The following is a 25633-nucleotide window of genomic DNA, read 5'->3' on the forward strand; positions in this document are numbered from 1 at the left end:
GCGGCGTCACATCCTCGCGGGGCGGGGCGGGGGCGGCCCGTTGGGGTCGTTGGGCGGCTCTGCGGGGACGGGCGGGGAGCGGCAACCGACGGGCAGCGTGGCCCGGCCCGGGACCCGGTGGCTGCGGGGGTAGGGGTCGCTTAGCCCGCCCCGAGGAACCCACGGGAAAAGCCTCCGCGTGGGTACCGAGGGATGCCAGCCCGGGCCGGGGGACGTGGCCAGCACCGCCTCCGCCCCTCGGAGCAGCATCGGCATCCACGGGCACGCTTAGGCCAGGACTAGCTCTGTACCACCCCAAACCCACCCGGTCGGGGAAGCTGGCACAGCAGCGCCTTCCTGCGCGGGGATGACGGTCCGAAGGGATGGAGGGTTTGATGCTCTCGGGCCCGTGGCTTGAATCCTTTCTGGTTCAGTCGATGAGGGAGAGAGAGCAGGAACCCCCCCGGGTAGTGATGGCCTGTGACCGTCCAGTGCAGAAGGAAATGAACCCAAAACATTCTCAAATTAAAAGGCCACGCTGGGCTTAGTGGGTTTCTGTTTGTTTGTTTGGGAGGCAGTGAGGGATTTATTATCTATTGCTCCTCAATAAGTGGGTTGTGGAAATTACATCACAACTTGATTTTTTTTATCTGCAGGCATAGGAAGACAGCCGTGCACTCGTTCATGTCCAAAGGCTGTATTTACAGGAATGCAGGGAGAGAAACCAACACTCTTCACTTCCATCTGGGATTTCGAAAAAACCAGGGAACCCTGGAGCTGGACTGCAGAGCTGTGCTCTCCCTTACACCTGGAGAAGCCACCCTATTCCAAAGAGGGAACATTTTGTGTAAGAAGTCGCCCCCAGCCATGCACAGAACATGCTCCTGTCCAGACTTGCTCTCTGTGACATGATTTTTGCTGAACAAGACTCAGCAATTGGGCAGCTGCCAGCCCTGTACAAAAGCTGGCTCTGCAGCTACACAGCCCTGGCTCCGTGGCTGAACCACCAGCACAAAGACCCTTTGGGAAACTGAAGCACCTTTATTCTGCCAGGGTTAGAAGCAAACGTACTTGGATTGCAGAACTCGTCCCCAGGTGAGGCCAGAACTGTACACGATTTCACAACAGAGTTAAAACAGTCACAGAGGCAAGTCTATTGAGGTGGTCTGAGGCCAAGTGTAAGGCCTCCCACCTTCAGCACAGGGAAGTAAAGGAGGAGGGAATTAACATGTAAAAGGTACATGGAAAGCAGAAACAGTCATAGTCCCAGCCACAGATGCAGAGCAGCTGCTCAGTGCTTGGGTGAGTAGCATTAGAATGGCAAAGATAAGATAAATCCTTTCAAAGATGGCAAACACACACATTTGGATTTCTGATTAACCTCTGCCACTCCTCATACCTTTCCATCAAATTAGCACGGCATTCACATCTGCCTGGAAACACATCCACCCACTGCTGGGAGGCCACACAATGAACACTGGCTCTTACAGACTCCCGGATCATCAAACCAGCAAGGCCTGAGCACAACCTCATCCTGCTCAAAAAATACCACACCACATGCTTAATTCACATCAGGCTCAATGGGATTCACAGCAGTGCTTACTTTGCTCAACAGGGAAAGGATTATTCATATTTAAGCACACGCAGATTGCGAGTCATCTTGACTTGACCTCTGAGAAGCTGCTAACACCACTTGTCAGCAGAAAGCCTAAAGGAGAAGCATCTGTCGAAACCACGACAGCATCGAAGGAAGATAAACAACCCCTGAAATACCAGGGGTGTTTTAAATCCCATGACTTATGTGAAAGTAAATACTTCACTGGACTTGCAGAGTCAAGAGCATCTCCTAAGAAATGGGTCGTCAAAGCATAAAAGAGCAACTGCTGTTACAGAGAAGACATCAAATCTGTATCTTACTGCTCTCACTTCAGGAATTTTCATGGAAACAACCCTCTGATAATCTGAACCTATTTCACTTGCTGGTGGCTGGTGCTTGTTTCTGCTGGCACACAAAGACACAAGAATTGTGAAATCCATAGTCAGGTGCTCCTGCAGCCAATGTGCCTCATGGCATCTCTCCTGGCCCTAATCATCAGAATTAGGAAGAACTACTGAAAATGAAAGCAACTTTCACTTTTTTGTTTTTTTTTTTAAACACAAACCCCAGTTGCAGACGAGCATTCTGGATTCTACGAAGCCCATAAACAGTGACAACACTCGATCTGTTCCAACTTACTCCTCCCTTGCCCCTCCCTGAAATTGCTACTATTACTTTTATTTAATTAGCACCAGGCAGCACACCTTGGTTTCAGAGACCACGAGTGGTCAGTGTGGGGTAGATAACTTCCTGTTTCATGTCCCCAGCCCAGGGAATCTCTTCGTTCCACCAGATAAACAGCTGTATTATCACAATTGTTACAACTCCTCGACTACTACAAGCCTTTCCATGCATTATTAATCCCCATCACGTGGGGGCTTATGGTGCAATAAGAAAACTCATTTCCTCTCAGGTTCTCTGTCAAGACTAAAGAGCTCCTTTATGCAAACAGATCCTGCACATAACTGGCTCCGAGAGAAGTGTTCGCACTGCAGACTTGAGTCAATGTTTCCCCAGCTTTCAAGAGAGCGCAGCAGGAGCTCCTGTGACTGTCAGAAAGATGATGCTGTTCTAACAACTACCACGATTCCCACTTGAACACACACACAAGAAGAGCTCCTGTTGCTATTTGAGATTATTCCCTGAGATTACCAGGACTGAGCCTCTCAAGAGCCTCACAGTTACGTTACGTTCACATTTGCGTGGGCCTGACTCATCTCAGAAGAGTGAAACACATGTACAGCATTTACAGGTTATCACTCTGCTACCACACCAGGGTTGTGAATCCCTCACAGCAGGATGTATTACTCAACAAAGCTACTCCACTTGCTAGCAGTTTATCCTAGATGAGGCCATGTCGGCACCTCCTAACTGGCAAAAAACAAAGCACCTTCCAAAAGGAGAGCAATTAGAGATTTATTAACGATCTCCTCCCACCCAAACCCACTCCTGGTTTCCCAGCTGGATAAGCAGTACTTGGGGAACTTGTGCTCTGCGTAAGATTGGAGACTTCACTGCTGTGGAAAACAACATACCAGAAGACTTTGTAATTCCTTCCTTTCATAACCACTGGGGGGAAAAGGAGAAACAGAGATTTTTAGACAAATTTTGAAGTCTTGATTAAAACCACAGCAGACCAAAAAAAAAAAAAAATCTCCTTGAGTCATTGAACCATGCAGGAAAATGCATGACAAACTCAGAACATGACTCAGGATTTTTAAGTTAAAAACAAGAAGGACCTTCACTGACTATATTTCAAATTCATCTTAAGCTTAAAAGCTGGTGATTTTATAGTCTGTTTTAGCTTGGATGGAAACAGATGGATTTTGTTTCCCTCCTGAAGGATTGCAAAGGCTCCAGACTGAAGGATGTAGACCGAAACATATACCTATGCTAACAATTTTGCAGCGCTTTGTTAGTAAAAACATGAGTCAGGATCTGTCATTACCTTTGGAGAGGTGCCCACAGAAAACGCACAGTGTTGAAAAATGAGAAAGCCAGAGTGGTGACAAACCCTCTGGAGGCTGGAAGCCTGCTGGAGCAAGAGATGGAGCACAATAAAGACTCCAGATCCATTAAGCTGGACTGGTGCACCTGCAGGTTGCTATAGCGAGTGCTCATTCACCGGCAAACCGCAACCCAATTACACACCGGGGTCACAAAGCACTCTGGTGTCGTTGAGCATTTTCCAGCCTTATGTCCTTATGTGGAAACGAATGAGACTGAAGCAGTCTTGGGGTACTCTGTAAAGCAGGAAAGGAAATACAGTCAGTGCAGAGCCAAACCATTTACAGCAGGACAGGAAGACTGAAGGAAGTTCTGCACGTGAGAAATACACTGTCACAAGGTAACGCACACACTCGCTGAGCAGCTTGTTATGAAAACCTGGTACATGCACTGCTACTCATTTCCAAGTTCTGCAGGAGTTCTGGCCTCAGGTTTTTTTCAGTACAGGCTGGATGCACTGTCATGCTGGATCAGCCACACCAGGAGTTTCTCAGAGGCCTGCAATTAAGATGTCACACATCCAAGCATAAACATTAACTACACAGCAGTTGACAGTCAGCTTTGCCCAAGTTCCAAAGTTACTCACACTCATCTGAGTGGGCATCAGACGACGAAGGGTTTGTTTGTCAGTTTTAGAGTTCAAAAAACAGAGGGAATCTCTTGTCTTTATGAGTAATTGTTGCTGGATTTGCTAGGGGGATTAAAAAAAAAAAAAGTAATTCCTTGTTTCATGCAGCCTGATGAAGGATCCATGTTTTGCTATAAAGTGGCAGTGCTTAGCACTGCAGCTGCTAAAAAAAGAATCGAATCAGAATTAAGTTTTGGGCCTTACAGTTACTACTGTCTTTGCTGTATCATGTCCATAATTTGCACAAACTTGAACAGACTTCAGCTGCCTATGGTTTTTATTTTTTTAAGGAGCAAAATGACTTCAGAGCATTTCCTTCTGCTACACTGCCATTTAATTAGAGAGCCCTAAAAAGGAGGGGAGGGAAATAGAAGTCTTGTAAAATATCACACCATTATGTAGCCAGTACAAAACAGGACTTACCCCAGAGATGCATTTCTGTTTTGAGTTGCTCGTCTTCTCTGATGCCACGTGTGGAGTTGCCCAAAGTTTGCCAGGTTGGGGAAGATTCCCCTGAGGTCTGACAAATAGCAAGAGCCATTACACATGAGATCCATACTGGGTTTCCCAGAGGGAAAGCATGAGGCAGCAAAAGCCTGCATGTAGTTTCAAGCAAGTTACTCTGACATAAAGCTGGAAAAGTTGGTCTCCAGACGCTGCACCCTGCAGCACGTTCTGCAGGAAGGGATCATTCCACAGGGCAGCGCTGCCCCATCTCACTGAAACATGGGGAAGTAGCAAAAAGCTTAGTTCTAAAGCAAACTTTCTGCAGAACAATCTTATCCAAGTTTTCAAAAACTTGGATGCTGCAAATTGATAAACTGAATTAAATCCTCCACTTCACCTCCTAAAAGAGGGGTTGTTTCCTGCTGAGAACAACTTCACTGTTAAAGAAACAGCGAAGTGCTCCGTTATGCCAGAGTTTGTTCCACACTGTAGGTATGTTTGCATTGCAGTGGCAGGGAGGGGATGGTTTTGAATGCATTTTAGAATGCAAGATCACAAAATTTAAGACAACCATTATACTTAGCAAGATCTTAGATACCAGGAGAGCAACTAAAGCAAGACTGTTCATCAGAGCTGGCAGCTCTGCTTTCCTTGAGAACTCAGTCACTCCTGTAATTAGATTTCTAGACTGAAGCTATTAAGGATCCCCAGGCTAGCTCAATTCTCCACAGGGCAGGAGCTGTTCCAGTATTTGATCAGCACTTCACTGTGTTCCATCATCAGTTGCTATAAAGCCACAGCACATTTTTACGTTGAGATGAAGGAAAGTCCTACAATCATACTAAGCAGGTCATCAGTTCCTTTCCATCCACAAGGAACTGGTTACAAGACAGAAGTACCATTTTCCTTGAAAACAGCAAGCTACCTGGCTAATTGCTGCTACGAGTAAGTCTGAGCAGAATTTCCCTGACCTCATTAGCTGCCCGGCCTTTCAAGCTGACCAGAGTGCTGATCAGTCCAAAGCTGAGGTTACCATGTTACAGCAACGCTTGGAGCACTCTGGCATCACCAGGAGGGTGGAACCAGTCCCTGTGCCATTGCCATCACAGCATGGTGACCAAGAGAGACAACACACTAGTTAGAACTGTGCCAAAGCACAGTCTGTTGTTCCAGATTCCATAACCCTGGCAAATCTCTTACTGGTTTGCACTCAGAAGATGTTTTGCCCTGTTCCAGTAGGATTCAGTATGAGCAAGTGGAGCTTCCCACTACTGCTGCTGTGTTCATGTATCACAGAGAACACATTTATTGCAGCACCTCCCTCAACACAGGCCTGGAGCTTTCCCAGTCCCGTGAATGAAATGATGGCAGCATGTGACAGCCTCCTGCAGCAGGCCCTCCCCACGTGACAGAGCATGCCGATGTGTCTGGTGAAGAGATCACGACTCCCTTTAAGTTCCTTGCTAGGCCTTCCCTGTTACGTGCTTTGGCACAGCTCTCCCTTTTCCTGCCTGGCATCCTTAGTTGTCAGAAAAAGAAACCTGATGCTATGAGTGGTAGTGTAGTACTACCAACCAGTCCCCACCCCCGAGATATTAAGACTAGAACCACACAGTGGATACTGCAGTTTTACATTTATAGTTGGACTTTTATAATATTCAAGATTAGCACAAGATTCATAACCATAAATTATACATTGTTATCTAAGTACATAAAACGTTAATGATACATGTATTTGAAGTGGCACAAAGTAATCATACATCCCTGTTGGCATTCTCAAAGGAAGAGGTGGGTGATGGACGCGCTGTTGATCCTACTGCAGCACAGCAGCACTGAGTCAGTGCCCCCTGTTCGTTCAGGTGGTGCTGACTCTGCCCACCAGACAGGGGCAGAACACGGTGTGGCAGGAAGCCAATGCCGGAACCAGTTAAAGGTGCAAATAAAAAGTCAGGATTAAGGCCCTCCCTCCTGCCTCAGTATTTAGCAGTGTGTCCCCCTCCCCAACCCTGACGCTGTGCTCTTGCATCTCTAGTGCTTTGGCAGCCCATGCACACTCCTATGTTCTCTTGCCACACGGAGCTGAGGTGTCTTTTAGTACCATTTAACGCCAATGAGTAACATGCTCTCTTCTTGTTAAACAAAAAGGATCTGGGAAGTGTTTGCTCTCTGGCATGAGAAGATTTATTTTCTTCAAGTCTCAGATCTACTCCAGAAAATATAGAACAGACTCCAACAGCATCGAACCCCAACAGCATTGAACTCCAACAGCATTATTGTCCAGAAAAAGAAACTTTCCCAATATTCCTCTAAGCATTCAGAGTGCAAATATTAGAAAAGCCCATTTTCTTTTGCTCATAAGAATGCAAATAAAATGGGGTAGTTCAGATGTACACAACCTTTCAACAATCCATTATTAACGAGATGCTTCACTGAATTGTTAACAACCCTGCTACTTCGGTAGCTTCAACTAGAGCTTTAACAACTTGGTGCCAGGCAATTTCCCAGCTGCCTTCAATGGGCTTTGCAAAAGAAAGAAAAATATGCTCTCTTCCCCCTGGCCTCAAGCAGTTATTGCTATATGAGTTAGTGAAATAGTGCCTTAACTTCAGACAAGAGTCTCACAATGTCATCAACAAAAGCTGCCTTTCAGAGGTTGAAATGTAACCGGACAATAATCAATAAATAACAGTAACAGGCATCCTGCTGAAGTCTCCTCACTGAGCCGGGCAGCAAGTGTGTTCAGCCAACAGAAGGTCATCTGTGCCTTTAGGACCATTGTACTTCTTGGAGAAGTTAAAAAGGGACGGGAAGGAAGAGAACAGAGACAGTGAAGGTCTGTCAGAGAGCTAGTTACATATTGAAACCATAAACAGGCGGCTGGGTGAATCCTGGTGCTGTGTATCCATACGGGAAGTTTGCCTGGGGAGGTACTGCACTGGGGCCTGCTGTTAACATCAACTGCTGGCCTAGAAAAGCATGAGAAAAAGAGAAAGTTAGTTAAAGATCCCAAGCTTCCCTACTGCTGGCTGTACTGTGGGACAGGATTATGTGGTTTTAGCTCAAAATCAGCCCCTGTGCAAGCAAGCAGACACTCTCAAGTCACGCTATCACCCAACATGCACCACAGAGTGGGCACCCAGGCCATCTGCTCTTGCCACCAGAAAGCTACAATAGCAAGGCAGGACTCAGAGGGAAGATATTATCAACTGATTTTGGGGGCATGATCAGTGTGGCTTGTTTTGAAGAGACCATACTGAAAGCCAAACAAACTGATATCATTTAACCCATGCATGGTCAGATCTGAAGAGTAAAGCAACTCAAGCAAATAGTTAGGTCTGTTAGGTCTCACAGTCTGGAGAGCACTGCAAAAGGCCTGAACATACCTTGACAGATTTGTTTTCATCACTAGGACCACACATGCCTCATGCATATGTTAAATTCAGGTTAACATTTATACCAGACAGTGAACCAGTCACATCTTTTCCCTTACCAGCCACTTCTGGGTGCTTGTTAGCAGAATGCCTCTTCAGAAGGGCTTCTAGAATAGCAGCACACTTGAGGACAGCCATGGTGTTTTGGCTGCTCATGTCTTAAAATGGGTGAGCTAGAAAGCCAGTCTGCCTTTCTACTTGGAAGAGCAGAGAGCAGACACATTCCTCAGACAGGAGTAAGAGGAGGAATCTGCATGCTCTGTAAGTTAGTCCTGGGTTTGGCAACACCCTGGCATCCCCCTGTCCTGTTAACCATAATGAAAGAGTATTCCTAAAGTAGAGTTCTGAGCCATGGAAGAAGAGCAGTACTTTAGCAGAAGAGCAGAAGTACTATAAGAGTGAGATGTCACTTGGACAACTTATGCAGTTCATCTAGCAGAGACAACCATTTCAATTACCCTCCAGTTGAAACCACTTTACTTTGAACACAGTCATGTAAATTGCCTCCACAAAAAGAGATCAGAGTGACAACAGGCAATCAATTAAAACTAAGTCTTTCACCTACCAAATACTATTGGAGTGGGTTCAGTTACTTGTTCCTCTTCTTTTCTTAGGCTTTCAGAAGCATCAAGTTTATCCACCTACATTGAAGTGAACAGGAGATTTATGAAGGCCTTGTCTAGGAATTGCACCACTGTGTGAAGCTTTTCGTTCCTGGTACCTCAGCTATCAAGTGCTCCTTTTTAGTCCAAGTTGGGGACTACTAAAATCTGCCTGTTCCCAGCAAGCTATGCTGTCAACCTGACTTCCCAGCTGCTTTAGGTATACTGCAATAACCAACAGCTCTCAAATGGAGATGAGAACTCATTACCTCCAAACAAAGCACTTTTTGGGGCCCTATTCTAGTCACTGTTAACTCAGAACCATTGAGAGTGAAGACTGCAAGGCATAAAAATCACACGGATTCCCATCTAGGTACAGGCAGTGCTAACAACCAGGACAAACCTACATTTAGCCCAATGCCATATTTCAGCTGCTTCTCATCCTCCTTTCCCACTGCAAGAATCGTATCTGGTCTGAGAACTGCTGTGAGAGGGGTCTCCATTACACTTAAGAGATGTTATCTAAATGTGATGTTTAACAGTTTCCCGAACTTTTTCAAGTTTGCAATTCAAATTAGTAATTTGAGTGGCAGTAGGTCTCTTGCTGCCTTTTTTTATAGCTGTCAGCCTAACAGCTCTTCAGCATAACACTAAAATTGGTGTTACAAATGCTATCCAAATTCCTGTGGATCAAAGTACCTGACAGCTACCCGTTCGGAACTACCTGTCCTGTCCCATTTATCCCGGCACTCCTGCTCTTTGGGGATCGCCTTTCCTCGGCACTGCCCTGCAGGGACCGGCCAGCAGCGCAGTCCTGCCCTCAGCTGGACAAACAGCGGCAATGCCGAGAGCAGCCATCCCGACCACGGGGTAAGAGCAGCTCCGGGAAAGCCGAAACACGGGAGCTCTGCTGCCTAAAAGTGGCTCAAAAGCTTTGCAGGTGAGTGTCATTATACCCTGTGTGCCTGGCCCCTTCTGGGACACGGGCTGTCCTGTGCTTTAAAAGACAGCAAAGTCCTGGAACATGTACACACCCCATTGAAACTAATCTATTTGTTTGTGCTTTTGAAGTTAGTTACATGACAATTTCAGACATACATTTATAAAGCCCATTCTCCAATTCCACGTTTTGCAGTTAATTCAACAGACTAAATTAGTTTCACTGTAAACCATTTTCACCATGCAGATTTTCCTTCTGGCGAGTTATCCCGTATTTAGTACATGTGATTACTTGTAAATCCAACCAGCAGTTTAAAATACATCATTTTAGACCTAAACCTCACATGGAAGGGTTCAGGTAAACTCATGTGGCAAGTTTCTCCTGAGGGGAATACCAGGAGTAGGAGGCATTTAAGATCTGTGCAAGTAATTTCATCACAGCAACAGCCAAGAACTTTACAGAAGCTTTATGGCACTACTCAAACTCGCCACGCCTGAATTATTGCACACCGCAGGAATTGACAGTGTAACAGGCAATTAGTCCTTAGAACACATCCTGTCTGTGGCAACTGCTTCTGGTTGCTCATGAACAGCATCCTCCCTGCCACAAGGTATCTGTAATACAGTGAACAGGAACCCAAACACTGAAGTCCTCCTCAATTGTTTCTGTTTCCCATGAAGAGGAGCAGAGTCTGGTTGGATTTTCAAGTTGCTTGTGAATAGTTATCCTTTTAGCATTAGAAAGTGAATAGGAAATGAGTTAGAGCTAAATTACACTGCTCTTCTGGCAGAAGCTACAGCTAGATTCCTGTAAAAGAAACCTAGGATATTGAGGGACACAAATGAACACAAAGAGTTTGAAATCAGAGGGTCACCTTATAGAACAGCCCATCAACCTGCAAGAAAATTCAGAGGGGAATACTTAACATGACTTATTAGAAGCAACCTGAAGCAGTCACTTTTAAATTGCTCATTTTAATGAAGTTCTTTATTATGATGTCCTGAGCAACTCTAGAGCCTTCTAAGGCAGAGCCTTAGCTTAGTATCTTAGAGCTGTTTGAGACAAGATTTCAGGACCACACATGATCAGAATCTCTCTTCTCTCGGTTGGGCACCAGCTATTGTTATAAGTATTGTACAGTCAGACTACACATCTAAAGTTCTGTTTTCCATTAAAAACACCCAAAACCTCTTTAGCAGTCTATTCCTATGGCCAATGCAGGAATAATGAGCACTATTAGTTACTCAAAAGCTCTATTCTCTGTATCAAGAAAACAGTACTTTACTTTCACAGTTACAAAAAAGAGTGATGTATGTGTTGCCCTCACCAAGCTTTCAGTTTCATCAACTATGGAGCTGCTCTGAGCACAGCTGCTTGTGTTTAACTAGACCTCTTCAAGTCCCAAGGCATCTATTTATAAACTTTGCTAGCTAGCCTGAAGTGATGAACCCCACAGAACTCCAAGAAGACTTAGTCTATGAGGAACAGTAATATTCCAAATATATGCAAAGAGCTGTGGTTTGCATAATGCTAATAACACAGCAGACTGAAGCCTTAGCTTTTTAGCCCACGCAATACTCACTTTGGTAAGGTACTCTCTCATCACTTGGATGAAATAAGGCATTGCAAAGTCCATGATGTTATGTCTCCATGCCAACTCAAGGACTACATCTGGGTGCAGCAAGTCATAGCATGTGAAAAGGCAGGCTGCAAAGCACTCCTGCTTGCCTTCTTCCAAGAACCACTGGAGCAGCTTCTCAGCCAGCTCTGCATCTTTGGACTCAGCAGCATACTGCATAGCATCCTGCAGGAAACAGCAACAGTTAAACCTGGCCCTTGTGTACAGGTTATTGCTAGCTAGGTAAGCCAGATATTTGGCATACCATGAAGTTAGCCTTTAACACCAGGCATGTTCTGTAGGAGGCAGATACAGTACACACCAGCTTTGAGGAGAGCCACACATTTTATTAACATTATCCAAGAGCTTGTCCTTAAGTACTTGAAGTGACCTGATGAGATTTTGCCTATTTTTCCAGCAGAGAATATAAACAATTTGCTGTTATCCCACCTACCTCACAATTAGATATTAGGGACTACCCAGAGCAGAAGAGATTATTTCATCAACTGCTCGCTATGTGGCATGACAGAAGATGTTTCCACAGAGTAGGCACAAACTGGCCCATGTGAGCTCACTACAGGCTTGAAGATTATACCAACATAGTCATGTTCCATCTGTACCCTTACAAGGGCATAAGTCTTCAGTTCTATGGAAAACGTTCCATACTGATATAGATAACTGCAGAGATGCCGCTGATTGATACAGAGAGATCCCCAAGTACAGGACAACATTATGAAACGAGATTTAAGACATGCATTTGAAATTGCAAACACTTCTGCTCTAGGAGTCTTTCCTTAAACTTCAAGTGAAGGGCTAAAGACTAACTAGAACTCCGGATCTGAAACTCAGGAAACACGTTCAGTATCGAGGAGATCTGTGCTCCACAGCTCAGACTCCTCAGTCTCACTAACTCACCTTATACAGACGGTCCTTCTTGCAGAGCTCCACGCTCTGTTTCCAGCGGTTGTTGCCCTTGTACAAATAGGCTGCAATGCGCCTGAACTCGATGAGTTCGTGCTTCTCCAAACGCTGAGCCAGCGTTATGTTATCAAAGTTGTCGTAGGCATCGATGGAAGCTCTCAAACCCTGTTGGAGGGAGTTGTTACACGTGCTGACAGATGGCAGCAGGCAAGAACTACAGTAGAGAAATGTCTAGTCATGGTACACAAGTGTTTGGGTTCTGCCAGCTGGACGCTGATACTATGGCTACATCTTCTTTATCTACATTTCATGCACCTCTCCAGAAGATACTTTTTAACAAAGCAAGATGCTAACTTGGTCACGCTTTGGACATTAAAGAGCTAGTTACCTTTAAAAGACAAAGCATGTCTTCAAACAGCAGCCAATGGGGCCAGAAACAAATTTGTTTGCAGATGCTGCCCAGTAGAGTATGCACACCTGATATGGACCTTTGTGAGGTCTGTCCTTAGAAAAACATCTGTGGTATCTGCTTTTTTGCAAATCATTGATGTCTCAAGACTCCTGCTCGAAAAGGGCCTGACTGCACCTCCCCTCTCTGTTGCATTGCAGAGGTGTTATCTTCTAGTCAAGGGAATTACTGTGTCAGCAGCTTTTTTTTGTTGGAGAAAGATGAGCATCCCTCAGGCTGAGCAATCTGTGTTTTGGGGCTTACCTGGAAATCTTCCTCTTCTGTTAAAAGGTTGTTAAGAGCTTCATTAACTCCTTTGTTGTTGTGGTTCTGGACTGAACGCAGATAAGGCTTTACTAAAAGTAGCTGATTAACCTGGAAGGAAGAGGTTTCCAATACAAGATTAAGTATATCAGTCCTGACACTGCATACTCCTGAAACAGGTTCCCCCTTGTTACTATAAGATGTCAGGACCCTTCAAACAAAGCTTCTTGTATTGCCAGAAGCAAAATAAAACAGCCTCCTAGGCCAGTTATGCTCACTTTTCCAGCGCTTCCCATATCAAGCTGCTTCTCAGTCCTTTATACTGGAGGCAAAGACACCCAATAGATATCAACCCTGTTTTCCAGCCAGAGCCTGGAGGATCCTACACTTGAGCAAGAGGATTTCTTGTTCATCGCCCATCTCCTAAACTCACCTTTGAGAAAAAATTGACTGTCCTGGTGTGATCCAGTCGTGGAGATAACACAAGCAGGAGATCGTTGATCAGCAGAGGTTTGTAGTCCAAGTAGAACTGCAAGGCTTTGTAGTACAGCTCCACATTGGCCACCTGCATGGTTAGACACCAGTCAGTACTTCAAACACAAGTAAGCTTAAGACTGACACAAGTCAGACTTTGTGCTGAGTTAAGTAGTCCAAACTAGTAGTTCGAGATAGTTCAGGCTACTTAACTCAGCACAAAGTCTGAATCCTAAACAAAAGCTTAAGTTTTGTCCTAGAGGCCAGAAATTTAATACTTATGCAGAATTCTTGTTCAGTCTTAAACTGCTTCTTGTGCCATCTGCTTCCAGACAGTGAAGTCACAGCCTACCAGGGGTAGTACAAACCAGTTCTAACCCAGCCACAGTAAGAGATCCTGGCACAGGTAGCCCATTACAGTTAATATGACCGTTTGTCAGCTCCCAAAGCCAGGGAGGCTGTAGCCTTGAACAGTCTTTAAAGTTGTTTCCTTGAAGCCCATAAGACCAGTATGAGTATACGCAGTCTCAAATCTTGTCTAAACTGTTCCTCAATTCACCATGCTCTGCTGTACTCATTGGACTGCCCAGCCCATTTCTCACACTGGAACAGCTGGAAACATTTGCAGAAATCTTCCAAAAACAGTTACAGCCTCCGAGTAAGACAGCAGTCAGCTCAAAGGTATTAAGGAGGTCAGGCCTCTTGCTTGTGACCTATGATCCTGAGCAGCCTCAGAAAACACTCTGTGCTGGCTGCTACCACTCAACACCAAGTGCTGCACAGCAGAAAAGAAGCAGTGTAAGATTAGATGGATTCTTTCAACTAATTGGAAGTTCCTTTAAATACAGCAGGAAAACTGAGTAGGAGCTTGAGCAAACTCAATTTCTAAACAACAGTTCTGTTGTGCATTTTTGCCTCTGTCCTGAAAGAAGCTTTCGGTATTTTGCTTCAGTTAAGTAGTTACTTACCTTGGCAATTATGTCTTTAAACTGCCCTTCTTTCCAGGCATCAGTGGGATGATTCATCATAGTAATTATTGCATTGTCATACTCCTCGTACTTGTCATAGAGGAATACAAGTTCTGCCCAGAGATGAGCCTGTTCCGCAGCTCTGAGCACCTATTAAAACAAACAAACAAAATCCATCAGTTTGATTCACTGACAGCTTCCCACCTTCACTTGCAGCAGAGCTATTTTACTGCATACCTTTGGAATATTAACTCTAGACCAGAAGAGCTCCAGATGTTCCCTCATTTTCTGAGGCTTGAATTTGGAGTATAAGATGGCAAGTTCAGTAAACATTCCCATGTGAGCACGCTCTAGGCCCAAAGCAGCTTCCAAAAGGGCAATCAATTCCTCAAAGTAGCCACGATCCTGGATTTTAGGAAAATAAGGATTAACTGGAAATTCATGACCAACTAGTTAAAATGCATGTTTACCTAAATTCAATATAGTTTGATTTTCTCTCCCAATGAAAGTGCTTAGATTTGTAAGACACGATTCAGATGAGGCAACAGAATTATAAAAGAAGGGACAGTAGAAACTGTCACCGCTCTGTTTACTACAGAGAAAATGCAGGTAGCCATGAGGAAATGGAGACAGAGGAAAAAGGAATTTAACCATCAGCCCCCCAGGGTATCAGGTTTTTTCAGTATGCTTTTGTAAGTCTTTTAAGACATTAGCAGTGACTGACCTGATAGTAACTGATCAGCTCTTCAAGTTCATCAGCATGGATGACTATGTGTAAGCCACAGATCTGTGCCAAGCGGAATTCTTTTCCATCCACACAAGCGAAGCACACCTGTAATGACAGTCAGCAGTCAGTCAGTTAACAGGACAATACTGCAATGCTCGATCTCCTTATGTTAAAGGGAAAGTTATTTTGCAAAGATTTACCAAATTTGAGGTTTACCAGCACTTCCAAATAGGTATTTCCATAATTCTTCTACTAGAATTTGTCACTCATTCTACACTAAGCTTTAAGTCTTGAAATTAAGCTTTAATATCTTGGGCAAGAGAACAGGTTATAAAGCTACAGACATACTCTGTAGCTGGAACAGTTCACAAGCTGCTACCAGAGCTAAAGCAACATGCTTAGAACAAACCACAGAGCACATTCTGGAGACAAGTAAAACCCACGAGGAGTTTAAGTTACCTCCTTCCAAGTCCTTGTGCTGTTGGCTTTGCGGCCGCTGTCCACGGCCGCCTGATACTCGCCGAGGTGCACCAAGGTGGACGCCAGGCGAGCGAAGTTCGAGACGTTGTTGTAGAGCAGCTTTGCTGCTTCGTACATCCCCTCTTCATAACAGCGATCACCCACCTGCAGTGGGAGCCCAAGGTAAACATGGGTAACAGCAGCTCTCAGGGGGCAGCTGAGCAGCAGCTCGGGAACTGTGCTCCAAGACATACCTGCTGTATATGGGCATTGTTAGGGCCACTGATAAACTCCTCCAGTTCTGACAGACGATTGGTTTTTGCCAAAGCAAAAATAAGCTCTGTCTCCACGTAAGACTCTCTAGCCTTCTTCCTGGCCATCTGTAAGAACTTCACTAGGTCCTCCCAGTTATCTGGAAGAGAGAAGAGAAAATTAAGATCCTGTGTTCAGTCATTCTGTATTGCTCACCCTGCCCATCTTAGGAACAGTTTTCACTAGCAGGCTCAAGGATCTCCTCCGCCCTGTAAGCCATTTATATCTGATTTACAGAATTCCCTGCTAAACACCAAGTCACCTTCACGTAAGGCTGAACTTCTTGATACTGTTCTGCAATCCAGTTAGCAAGCAAGTTTGCCACATACAGCCACATAAATACATTATACTTGGCTATATTTTAGATAACGGTCCAAATTATCTCCACAGGAAAGTCTGTCTTTAGAGTAGCAACATAAACAAGCTTGTTGATAGGAATCTCACTAAACACTGACTCATCCATTCCATGTACTGACTGCTCCCATTTCCTCTGAAACAGAATTCCTAAGTCTTGAGAACCCCTGCTGCTCAGTGTAAATGCAGTAACCTAGCTCATACCCAAACAATCAGAAGTTCAAGGATTCTTTGCCTTACCATTTCTATTGGCTGCCTGAACAACTTCCATGTAGGCAGATGGATCATCTGCCTTTATATAGGAGTCAATGGCTTCTTTCACCAAGTCCTTCTGGAGCTGTGCCCTGGCTAGCTGGCTCCACACTGCTGGTTCGTTACATCTCTCTGCAAATTCATAAGCACGGTCTAAGTTGCCAATGTGCTCAATCAGCACCTGTTTGAAATTGAAGTTGCAAGTTAAAAATCAAAGCTTTGTAACACTACCCCTTCTAACAGAAACTCTTCCTTCAAGTGTATATACCACTGTGTGTAAGCAGTATGAAGCTAACTGCTCTTAAACAGCCATTCCTGTCCAATGAAGCATTCTGTACTGTTGTGCAGGAACCACTCCTCACCTGAATTGCTGAAGTATTAACATCGAATTTTCTGAATATAGCAAAGGCTTCTTCGTACAGCTCATTACTGATGGCAATGTTGGCAATATCTGGGGCATCGTAGTTATCCAGGCGATTGATGTACTCCATCACTCGGGTACGGTCAGCCTTGATGGCCGTCAGGATCAGCAGGTTCTGGAGGTTCCTTTGGTTAACAGAAGGCAGAGGCTATAAGTGCACGGCAACACCTGCTCGAGTGACATGGATTGTACATGTGAAAAATCACACCCACTTGCTGTCACTACCAACAGCCTTTCATCCCCAGACTGAGAACCACCGGCATTTGCCTTCAGAAAGAAACTGGTTACCAGTATCAGTGTTCTCTTTTCTCAACACATCACTGCAAACTGTACAGTGTGAACAAGCACTGTTCTTAAAGCACAAAGCACTCTAAATTCTGGTTTTTCTCCTGATTATACACATTGAAGAGTGCTTAGTCCAAGAGACCCCCAATGACCTGGGTCACTCCACCACCTAAACAAAGGCACTGAATAGTCTAAACTTGAGGACAAAGCTCTCCTCTTACCTGTGCTCACTGAATACAGAATTATCCAAGACAATCTTTTCCAATAACTCAATCAATTCATTAGGCAGATCAGCAGTCATGAAAGCTTTCACAGTTACAGAAACCTCCTCTGGATCCTGCGTCTCTGATAAAGCCGTTTGGACAACCTAGATTTAAAGGCAGGCATGTATGAAGTGTTTTCCCAAAATGAAATATTTGCCAATGTATTCCAGTGAACTACAAATTCAGTGTCAGAACTTAGAGGGTATTTTGGCAAGGACAAGCTAATAGCTGTATCTGAAACAGCAGTGAAGTCACACCCTGGGTCTGTACAGGCATCTTTTTCACTAGAGGCAGGTCACTCCATAAGACAGGAAAAATACCTTACTGGTAACTAAATCTTCTGACCATGAAGGTCAGAATTAATACCTGCCACTCAAACTCTTATAAACTTCTGTATGGTTGAGACGGGGCCTTGAGGGACCTAGTGGGGGAAAAGTGCTACTTCAGTGTTTCTGAGATGTCCCAAGGTCTCCACACAGTCAAAGTTTAGCCTTTCTGCTGTACCTGGTCAATCAGCTGCCGCCTGAAGGGGTTGTTTTCTTCCAGTACATTTGCCCAGAGCTCGGGGTCCTTCCTGCGCACCAGATAACGAGCCTCACTCTTGAATAGGGAGTTCTCATTGCAGACCTGAGGGGGAAGTCACACAGATTGGCACTGATGCTTCAGGGAAGAAACTGCTATGGACAGGTTTTTATGGGTAACCAGAATGTTAAAGCTAATCCTAGTTTCCTAGCAAAACAACTTGGAGCCACCTTCATATCCTGAAATAAAGGAGCCAAATGCAGCCAACACTTTTTTAACACCGTAGAGTGGAGGTATTACTTAAATAACTGCTTCAGGCTGGAAAGTCATCTGCTTTCAGCGGCAAGCCTAGGTTATACTACTATTCTAACACTCACAGCTGATGTTCTCACCATATATGAGTTTGGAAGTGCAGGTAGGAGAAGAATGTTGTTTTTCTCAGCAGCCACGAGCACTACAATCTGGCATTAAGCTGTGGTGTTTGTGTTGAGACAAGGAAGTGTTTGAGAACCTTGAGAATTTCACTTGCCCTTGAATTTCTGAGGGAGGTTCTAGGAATAACAAACTTAAGATAGGAGAGGAATGCTATTGGAAGAAGTCCTTGCAGTTTGTCTGCCAGTATTTATTTTCCTCCTTTCTAGTTAAGTATTGGATCAACTCTAAGGGTCAGTCACAGTAAAGGAGAATTACAAGCCCTGTTCTAGTTTCAGGGGAAATTTTTTTCTCACTGTAGAGTCAGGCTAAGTGACAGTCTGCTGATCAAGTGCTCAAGGCTCAAAGCAATCAAAATAACAAAGATTTAATGGTAGGCATATGCATTATCTGGGTCCAATAAAAAAAAATTAATTTTAGGCAGAATCAGTGGATGAAAGACGTGGATGGCACTTCTCAGTTGCAGAGTTACACAACTTTAGTTTGGACACACAGCACAAGTTCTTCTCATCAGCACAGAAATTACTGTCTCCATGGGGAAGAATCCTGCCTGCCTCAGCTCCTGATGAGACTGCAAGACAGGACTCTGGGAGTGTCGGACTGGGCTCCCACTTCAGGCAGCAAGTAGTTCTTTAACATGTTTACAAATGCAGTTTTTCTAACCTTTATGAGTTCCAGATCACACTGCCCCCTCTCATAAGCAACGCAGGCCAGGTGAGGGTCCCTCTTTTCGCAGTATTTGCCGACCACACGGCTGTCATAGTAAGGATTCTCACGCAGGAAGCGCTCGGGGTTATTATTACTGTCGATGTAGATTTTGGCCAGAGCATTATGAGTTGCAGGTTCTTCAGAGCCTTCGTGAATCCTTGATTCGAGCCACGGCAACAGCAACTTAAGCCTTTGAAGAAACAAACATTTCCGGTTTACCAGCCAGCCAGAGCTATGCTCGACAGCTACCCTTCAGTACCCGGCCTTCCCTTCAAGCAAGTCTGCTGGTCAAACTTGAAAGCAAATGCAGACCAGCCAGTTATTTTTAATGACTCTTAATGAGTGGAGTTTAACATCAGGGAAGGCTGCAGGTGCCACTAGTTTTATAATCTTTCAACTCCTATTAGCTGGCAGTTCACACTTAAAGCCATTTGTTCATATTACAGGTAACTAGAAACTAATTAACCAACTGCTGTGTGTCTACAAGAAGACTGTCAAGACAGTTTGATCCAGGTTTACTCCAAAGGCACATGCCATGGCTGGCTGTACAGGAATGTTCAAAAGCGTTCACTCAGTGCTGTCAGGCACTCCTGTATGGCCCAAATAATCACGAGATTGACCAGCAAATCTAAACTGCTTTTCTATAAAGAAGCAAACCATTATTAGCGTTGTATCTTTTAACAAAACTGCATCCAGCTCAATTTGTGTGTAGCATGGTCAGCAAAGCCCAACACTGGTGTCTACAGATGCATTTTTATTACCGATTTCTTTTCTCCACTTCTGCCACCAGCTCATCTGTTGAGAACTGCCCTCTGACCACCATGATCAAGTTCTTGATGACATCTTCAGAACAATCTACATCAAGAAGCCCTCCAACCACTGCTGGTATACGGCTAGGATTCACCTAGAATAAGCCACCATCATTAAAACAAGTTACTAACATTACTAATAACCCACCACCAGTCTCCCACATGGGGAAGTTCTTGTTAACAATTTCAGTTATGCTTTAGAGCAGTGAATTTTAAGTAACTATTGCATTTGTATATGAATTCCAGGAAAAATTATGTTTGTGATAGGCAAAAGGCTTATTGAACAGCCTATGCAGCAGAAGAGTAAGCAGAAAAGAGACACAGATTATGCTGTAGTCCACTAAAAGGTTAAGTTCCTTCTAGGGAAGGAAAGAACAGGAGCCTAACACGGAATTCTCCTTACCTTCTGTACGTAGATCTCTATGTACTTCTGCAGGTTATTGCGATATAAATAGAGCACCAGGTCGTGAACAAAGTCAAATCTATCACAGACAATGATCAGAGGAAGCTGATCTGTGAGCTTTGCCTCCTGTATTTTCAGGGGAGGAGGAAAAAAAAGTGATCAGTAAACAACCAAGTTCAAGTGCCTTCAAAGCAGAAAAGACTGACCAAGTTCCCTTGGCTCTAAGAGTCACAATACATTCCCATTTAAGACTGCCAAGCAGACAGCTGAGTTCAGAAGCAAAATATCCATTATGAATATCCTGTGGCTGGTCTATCAGTCAAGTTTTTTAAGTTTAGCTCTTCATGAAGTGCCACATTAGGCCTACATCTTTAGCTTCAAAATTACTACCAATTCATGTATCAATTCAGAAGACAGTTGCTGGGCCAAAAACTGGACAATGCAGAACGAAGAGACGTTGTGACCACTAAAATGGGATTTTAAAGCATGCAGAGTGTTGTAGTACAGGTCGATTCCAGTTTTAATAAGCTTTGTCTAGCCAATACCCCTGATAAGGCACCTGCTGGATATTTCAACATCATCTTTCCTTCTGCCAGCCTAGATTCACCTATTGCTATGTGACAACATATTCACGAGTTTGGTACAAGTTATATCATACAAGCTAGTCTTAAAAGAATGTGAATTTGGGCTTGTTTTCCCAGAGGTAGCCTAGAAGGATCTATTTTATGTCTGGAATAGGATCAAATTTCTATTTCAGCCCCACAGAAGACTACTCAGAGCCATGCCTGCTAAACCTCCTTGGTGTTTCCCTCCCTTAGAAAGTTGTAGCAAAACATATGTAAAACTCTTCAATCCACTGGGCAGAGTATTTACCTTCAGAAAGTTCTTCACTCGTTCGGGGTTATAGCAGTTACTTTCACGGCAGATTCTTTCCACTTCCTTTATCTGACCAGTCTTGCAAGCTGCCTGGATGTATTTGAAGTGAACATCTGGATCCTGGCTAAAGTTTACAATGGAACCCAGGAAATAGAACAGTCCTAGAAAGAATCACATGTTTTTAACATTGTTAGAAGGACGAGTGAAGCAAGTGCAGACTGTACAGTCTTCAGCTTGTGACTTAGTTCAACCCTGCTGAGAGAGAAGCTTTCATTCAGCTGCAGGAAATACCAGGATTCTTTTCCTCTCTTTCAGGTTTCATCTTTCTGATCTTGACTCAAGAGGTTTAAGAAACTCTCTGGAACAAAGCTACCCATAGAACTCGCTGTGATGAGCTCACTTTGATAAATGCATCCTGAGGTCCAGCCATGTGACAAGTACCTCTCCCATAAAAGCTCCACAATCCTTCCCATTAACTTCAACCAAGCAGTGCTTCCAAGTAAGCTGCTTCCCTCTGATACTGTACCTTCATAGCTTTTGAAAGACTCAAAAAGTTCCACGAGGGACTGGGTGCCAAGCTGCTCATGGTATTTAGAAGCAACTTGCACACACAGCTGTAGGTTTTGCCTAATGTTGGCTGACAGCATGGCACGCAAACACTCCACGGAGTCTTCAACTGACAGTGAGCCAAAGAAGTTCACAAGCCACTGCAAAGAGACAGAAATTTTACTCAGTAACTTACACAGGATTTCACTGACAGAATTCTAAAATGTGCCAACCAGACAGTTTCTACCTCAGCTACCAGAGAGAACTCTTCCATGCCCTAAGACCAAAGACTTAAAAAGAAACACACTCACCATCTTTACAACTACAAAAGTACAGTTTGGAAATAATATTTGAAGTGCCCACCACTGAAAGTATAGATTACACTTTAATCAGTAACTGGACAAATGTTCTGGAACCACAGCTACCTGTGCTACTTCAGTACTTACAAACCATCTCGCAGCAGATGCAGAAGTGATACAGATTGAAAGCTCAAGCGAAGTGAACACTTCCTTACTGTGCACAACAGACTTACCTCAGGATTCAAGAGGTGAGTATGAACAACTGCACGTTTGATATCATAGAGATCCGTGTAGTGTTCCAGAGCTCGCTGGAGCAAGCCTGCCTTTTCACACAGCTGGGCAATGTGAGCACGGTCATAGTGCGTAAACATTTGGTTTCCAAGGATGGCATCTGCAACCTAGGAGGTTACATTTCATATTCAGACTGTCAGAGAATCACAGCAGCTCAGCCTAGAAGTTGTTGAAAAGTCACAGCAGTGACTTAGTAGTCTTTCATGTTACTAAACTAGTTATGGATATCAGTACTAGGCATCATACTCTTGTGCAAGTCTACTGCTGTCTCTCCCCTTTCCTGGGGAACTGTGCTGAGAGGTCTCACCTGCGGGGCATGAATCAAATTCATTTCCAGGAGCCGAGTCTGAAGGTGTCCTTCTGCAGGGCGGTTGTTTTTCAAGGCATCCAACAAAAAGGACGTGCACTGCTGAAGGAGACTGTGCTCCATGAACACATCCACAATCTGTTGAGAGTGGTCAAGTTAAAGAAAGGGCTCTGTGTACACACATGCACAATTTTCTATGTATATCAACAGCCTGGCTAGAAAGGCAGCTCATCACAGCACCGCTATGCTGCATTCCCCTTATTTTCAGAGGATTACTACCATGGCAGCAGAGAGGCAAGTTTCACACTGTTTTTCTCCAGAATGGAAGAAGTGCATTACTCTGAGCTATTATGCCAGCTTTTGCCACCCACTCTATTTAGTTCTAACATAGCATGCAAATCCCAACCTTTCTCTCTTACTGGGATAGTTGCTACAAGAAAAGCCAAGAAGTAGATTCAGTTATTTATTTAATAATGCAAAATGCTGCCCCATTTCTCTGTCTATTTAACAAGTGGTCACTGGCAGCCAGTACTCAACCTATTTGTTCATCTTTCTGTAAGTTCTCTGCAAGGCAAGAGTTAATGTTCCACTAAAGCCCACAGCAGGACAGTAACACTCTACTGCTTAGGCCAAGCCTGTGGCAGATTTGTTATCAATAAACCAGAAAGCTTCCACAAGAACTTGAGAACACACTTGCCTCTAAAGACTTAATGGTAGCCAAACTGGACTAGATTAGAGAATTGACTAAACTAACCAGACAACCAGAGATCTGAACTAGCCTTACCAGTCCCCAGAATGGTACTATGCTATTACCTCGGGCTAGAAAGAGACCAGTACTGTTGTTGTAGGCATCACCTGGTTAATGTTAGCCAGTGGCTCCTCATCCTGTACCAGCATCTGAGAGAACTGCAGGCCTTGCTCTGGACTGACTCTCATCACACTTCTCAGCAGAAAGATCCAGTCTGGGGTATAGCCAACCTGGAGATTTCAGAAACAGTCACACATGTTTTGGAAGCTTTTCACATCTGCTCAGCCTTCAGATTCTTTAGCACAGGGACTATGAACTGCTGTGAGCTTGCTGTGCCCATCCCCCATCTCCCGGGAATTCTCAAACAAAAGCACTGCTTGTCTTGTTGACACAGAAATTCAGTATTCACCTGCTTACTAACTGAACTTGTGCCAGGGCATTTCTCCTGCTAGGTAAGAAAACTGCTTGGGACAAATCTTTCAACAGTCTTAAGGTGCCATTTATCAAGGAAAGTCCTAGACTTGCAAGTGGACAGTAGGCAGTTTTTTTTAACAGTCCACAAACCAAAAGTCTTATGAATTTAGGAAGAATCTTATCTCTATTCTCCAGAATAAGCTTGAGTCAGTCCATTAATCTGACAGTTCATAAAATTCTGGATGTTTTGAATTTTATTTTTTGCAGACTGCTCAGACTGCAGTAATACACTATGATTTGCACTATAACAAAAAACAGTTTCTCAATCTTACCTACTTATCAGTTTTAACTGACAAGAATCAAACTTATCTCATGGGAGATAGCTTGAGAATGCACACACTCAATATAAGATAGAGCCTGCAGTTTGTGATAAACAACTTTACCTTCTTAGCATAGAGCACTATTTTCTGGAATTGACCGGTTTCAGCGAAGCACTGAATGACTTTGTTTGGCACGTTGGCGCGAAGGTAGACACTGAGCGCGAGGGTGGGGTCAGCCGTCTTCACCAAGTCTCCCAGCTCCTCTGAGCACTCCAGCTGAAGTCAAAGGGGTATTTTGTCAAGCAGAAGAATTCAGAGATGCAAGGTCAACAAAAGTTTTGTTCACACTCAGCTGTTACGAGGCAACACGAGCAGGCCAGTATGATGACCGAGCCTACCTTGTCTTCCTTCAGCCACTTCTCCAGGAGCTGTTTGCGGCCCTGCTGCAGGACAGGGCGACACAGCTCCAGAGACTCAAACTTGTTCAGCTGGCCCTGGTCGAGCAATATTCCAAAGTACTGGAGCAGGGGAGAGGCCTGCCCAGGCTGAGCTGGTACGCTCTGGAACTTCCTAATTGTATCACTGGTACGTAGAATTCCCTGAAGAGGCACAAGAGAGAAGCGATATTTAATTAGTGAAGACTGAACATTAGTCAAAAAAACAGGTGCTAAGGTAGACACTGAAGCATCTACTTTTAGGCCTCCAGGATGGAGGCCATCAAAGCAATGACATCCTAGCAAGAAGTCAGTGGCCACAGCAAGTCCAGTCTGGTTGGAAAAGTAGGGCAGACACTCCTTTATGAGATTCAGGAAAATACATTAGTCAGAACCACTACAAGACTGCAGCGAACCAAGGCTGATATTGCAGCACTTTATGTTTTGAATGTCAAGTTCTGACTAAACTAAAGGCAAATCCCCTTGACTTCTAAGCTTTACCTTTGGAGCAGATGCAGCTACTTTAGCAGCCTCTGCATAGTTTCCTTGAGCAAACAGTGTGTTAAACTTCCTGGCAAACAATTCCTCTGCCCCAGCCAGGTTACTCCGTATGGCCATACGCAGTCCCAGGTCAGGATTCTGGAGAACACTCGTAGCATAGTTCACGATGTTGTCTTCCTCAACACACACAGAAAGCACCTGGAAAGGACAAGGGGAATATTGAGGAGCACTGTCCTTTCCACAACTACTATGAATTATTAAAAAAACCAAGTTCTCCTCCAAGTAGTTCTGTACGAGGAGAGATTAAAAAACGATTAATCAAATAGTCACTTGCTCCCTTCCAGGACATTTGCGGCATCAAGTCACTCATTAGGTTTGTTACTTTCCATCTGAACTTTAGCGGGCTCAGAAACAGAACGGTGGATTTGTTACCTGTCCTTTTTTGTTCACACCAATAATGCCTGAGGTAGGTTCATGAGGAGCTGTGACAAAGATGGTGTCAGCGCTAATACGGTTCATGTAGATGCACACTCCAGACTCCAAGTCATACATGTGGATGTAGCCATACTTGGTGATCAGATAGATAACACCATGCTTGATTCCAATCTGCCAAAAGATGGGGGTTT

At 44.3% G+C, this 25633-nt stretch overlaps 1 protein-coding gene and 1 long non-coding RNA gene across 6 annotated transcripts in view; one reads left to right on the forward strand and one right to left on the reverse strand.

Annotated features, from left to right (window-relative positions):
- Positions 1–69: 69 nt before the first annotated feature.
- Positions 70–3901, forward strand: LOC114061488. The gene is made up of 2 exons (XR_003572133.1): positions 70–286; positions 636–3901. It is a non-coding gene; the product is annotated as an uncharacterized LOC114061488 (long non-coding RNA).
- Positions 3902–6277: 2376 nt separating this feature from the next.
- Positions 6278–25633, reverse strand: part of CLTCL1 (clathrin heavy chain like 1) — a 34527-nt gene continuing 15171 nt past the window's right edge. For 2 of the 5 annotated variants that reach the window (XM_027892000.1, XM_027892001.1), the window contains 28 exons: positions 25440–25613; positions 25008–25205; positions 24471–24671; positions 24196–24348; positions 23446–23568; positions 22591–22728; positions 22226–22390; positions 21674–21854; positions 21145–21308; positions 20272–20397; positions 19821–19963; positions 19015–19249; positions 17902–18024; positions 17356–17501; positions 16791–16974; positions 16417–16609; positions 15765–15922; positions 15511–15675; positions 15049–15156; positions 14562–14729; positions 14325–14474; positions 13316–13447; positions 12883–12993; positions 12165–12335; positions 11214–11435; positions 10506–10526; positions 8655–8730; positions 6278–7624 (listed from right to left, as the gene is read on the reverse strand). In XM_027892000.1, the coding sequence (XP_027747801.1) occupies positions 7509–7624; positions 8655–8730; positions 10506–10526; positions 11214–11435; positions 12165–12335; positions 12883–12993; positions 13316–13447; positions 14325–14474; positions 14562–14729; positions 15049–15156; positions 15511–15675; positions 15765–15922; positions 16417–16609; positions 16791–16974; positions 17356–17501; positions 17902–18024; positions 19015–19249; positions 19821–19963; positions 20272–20397; positions 21145–21308; positions 21674–21854; positions 22226–22390; positions 22591–22728; positions 23446–23568; positions 24196–24348; positions 24471–24671; positions 25008–25205; positions 25440–25613 (4245 nt within the window). In that variant the 3' untranslated portion in view covers positions 6278–7508. Of the gene's footprint in view, positions 7625–8148; positions 8238–8650; positions 8731–10505; positions 10527–11213; positions 11436–12164; positions 12336–12882; positions 12994–13315; positions 13448–14324; positions 14475–14561; positions 14730–15048; positions 15157–15510; positions 15676–15764; positions 15923–16416; positions 16610–16790; positions 16975–17355; positions 17502–17901; positions 18025–19014; positions 19250–19820; positions 19964–20271; positions 20398–21144; positions 21309–21673; positions 21855–22225; positions 22391–22590; positions 22729–23445; positions 23569–24195; positions 24349–24470; positions 24672–25007; positions 25206–25439; positions 25614–25633 lie in introns of all 5 variants that reach the window. The other 3 variants (XM_027892002.1, XM_027892003.1, XM_027892004.1) reach the window with 2 other exon arrangements.

This window comes from Empidonax traillii, unplaced genomic scaffold (assembly GCF_003031625.1).
Source record: "Empidonax traillii isolate 1590-97213 ecotype Southwest subspecies unplaced genomic scaffold, ASM303162v1 scaffold338:size1951571, whole genome shotgun sequence".
Taxonomy (NCBI): domain Eukaryota; kingdom Metazoa; phylum Chordata; class Aves; order Passeriformes; family Tyrannidae; genus Empidonax; species Empidonax traillii.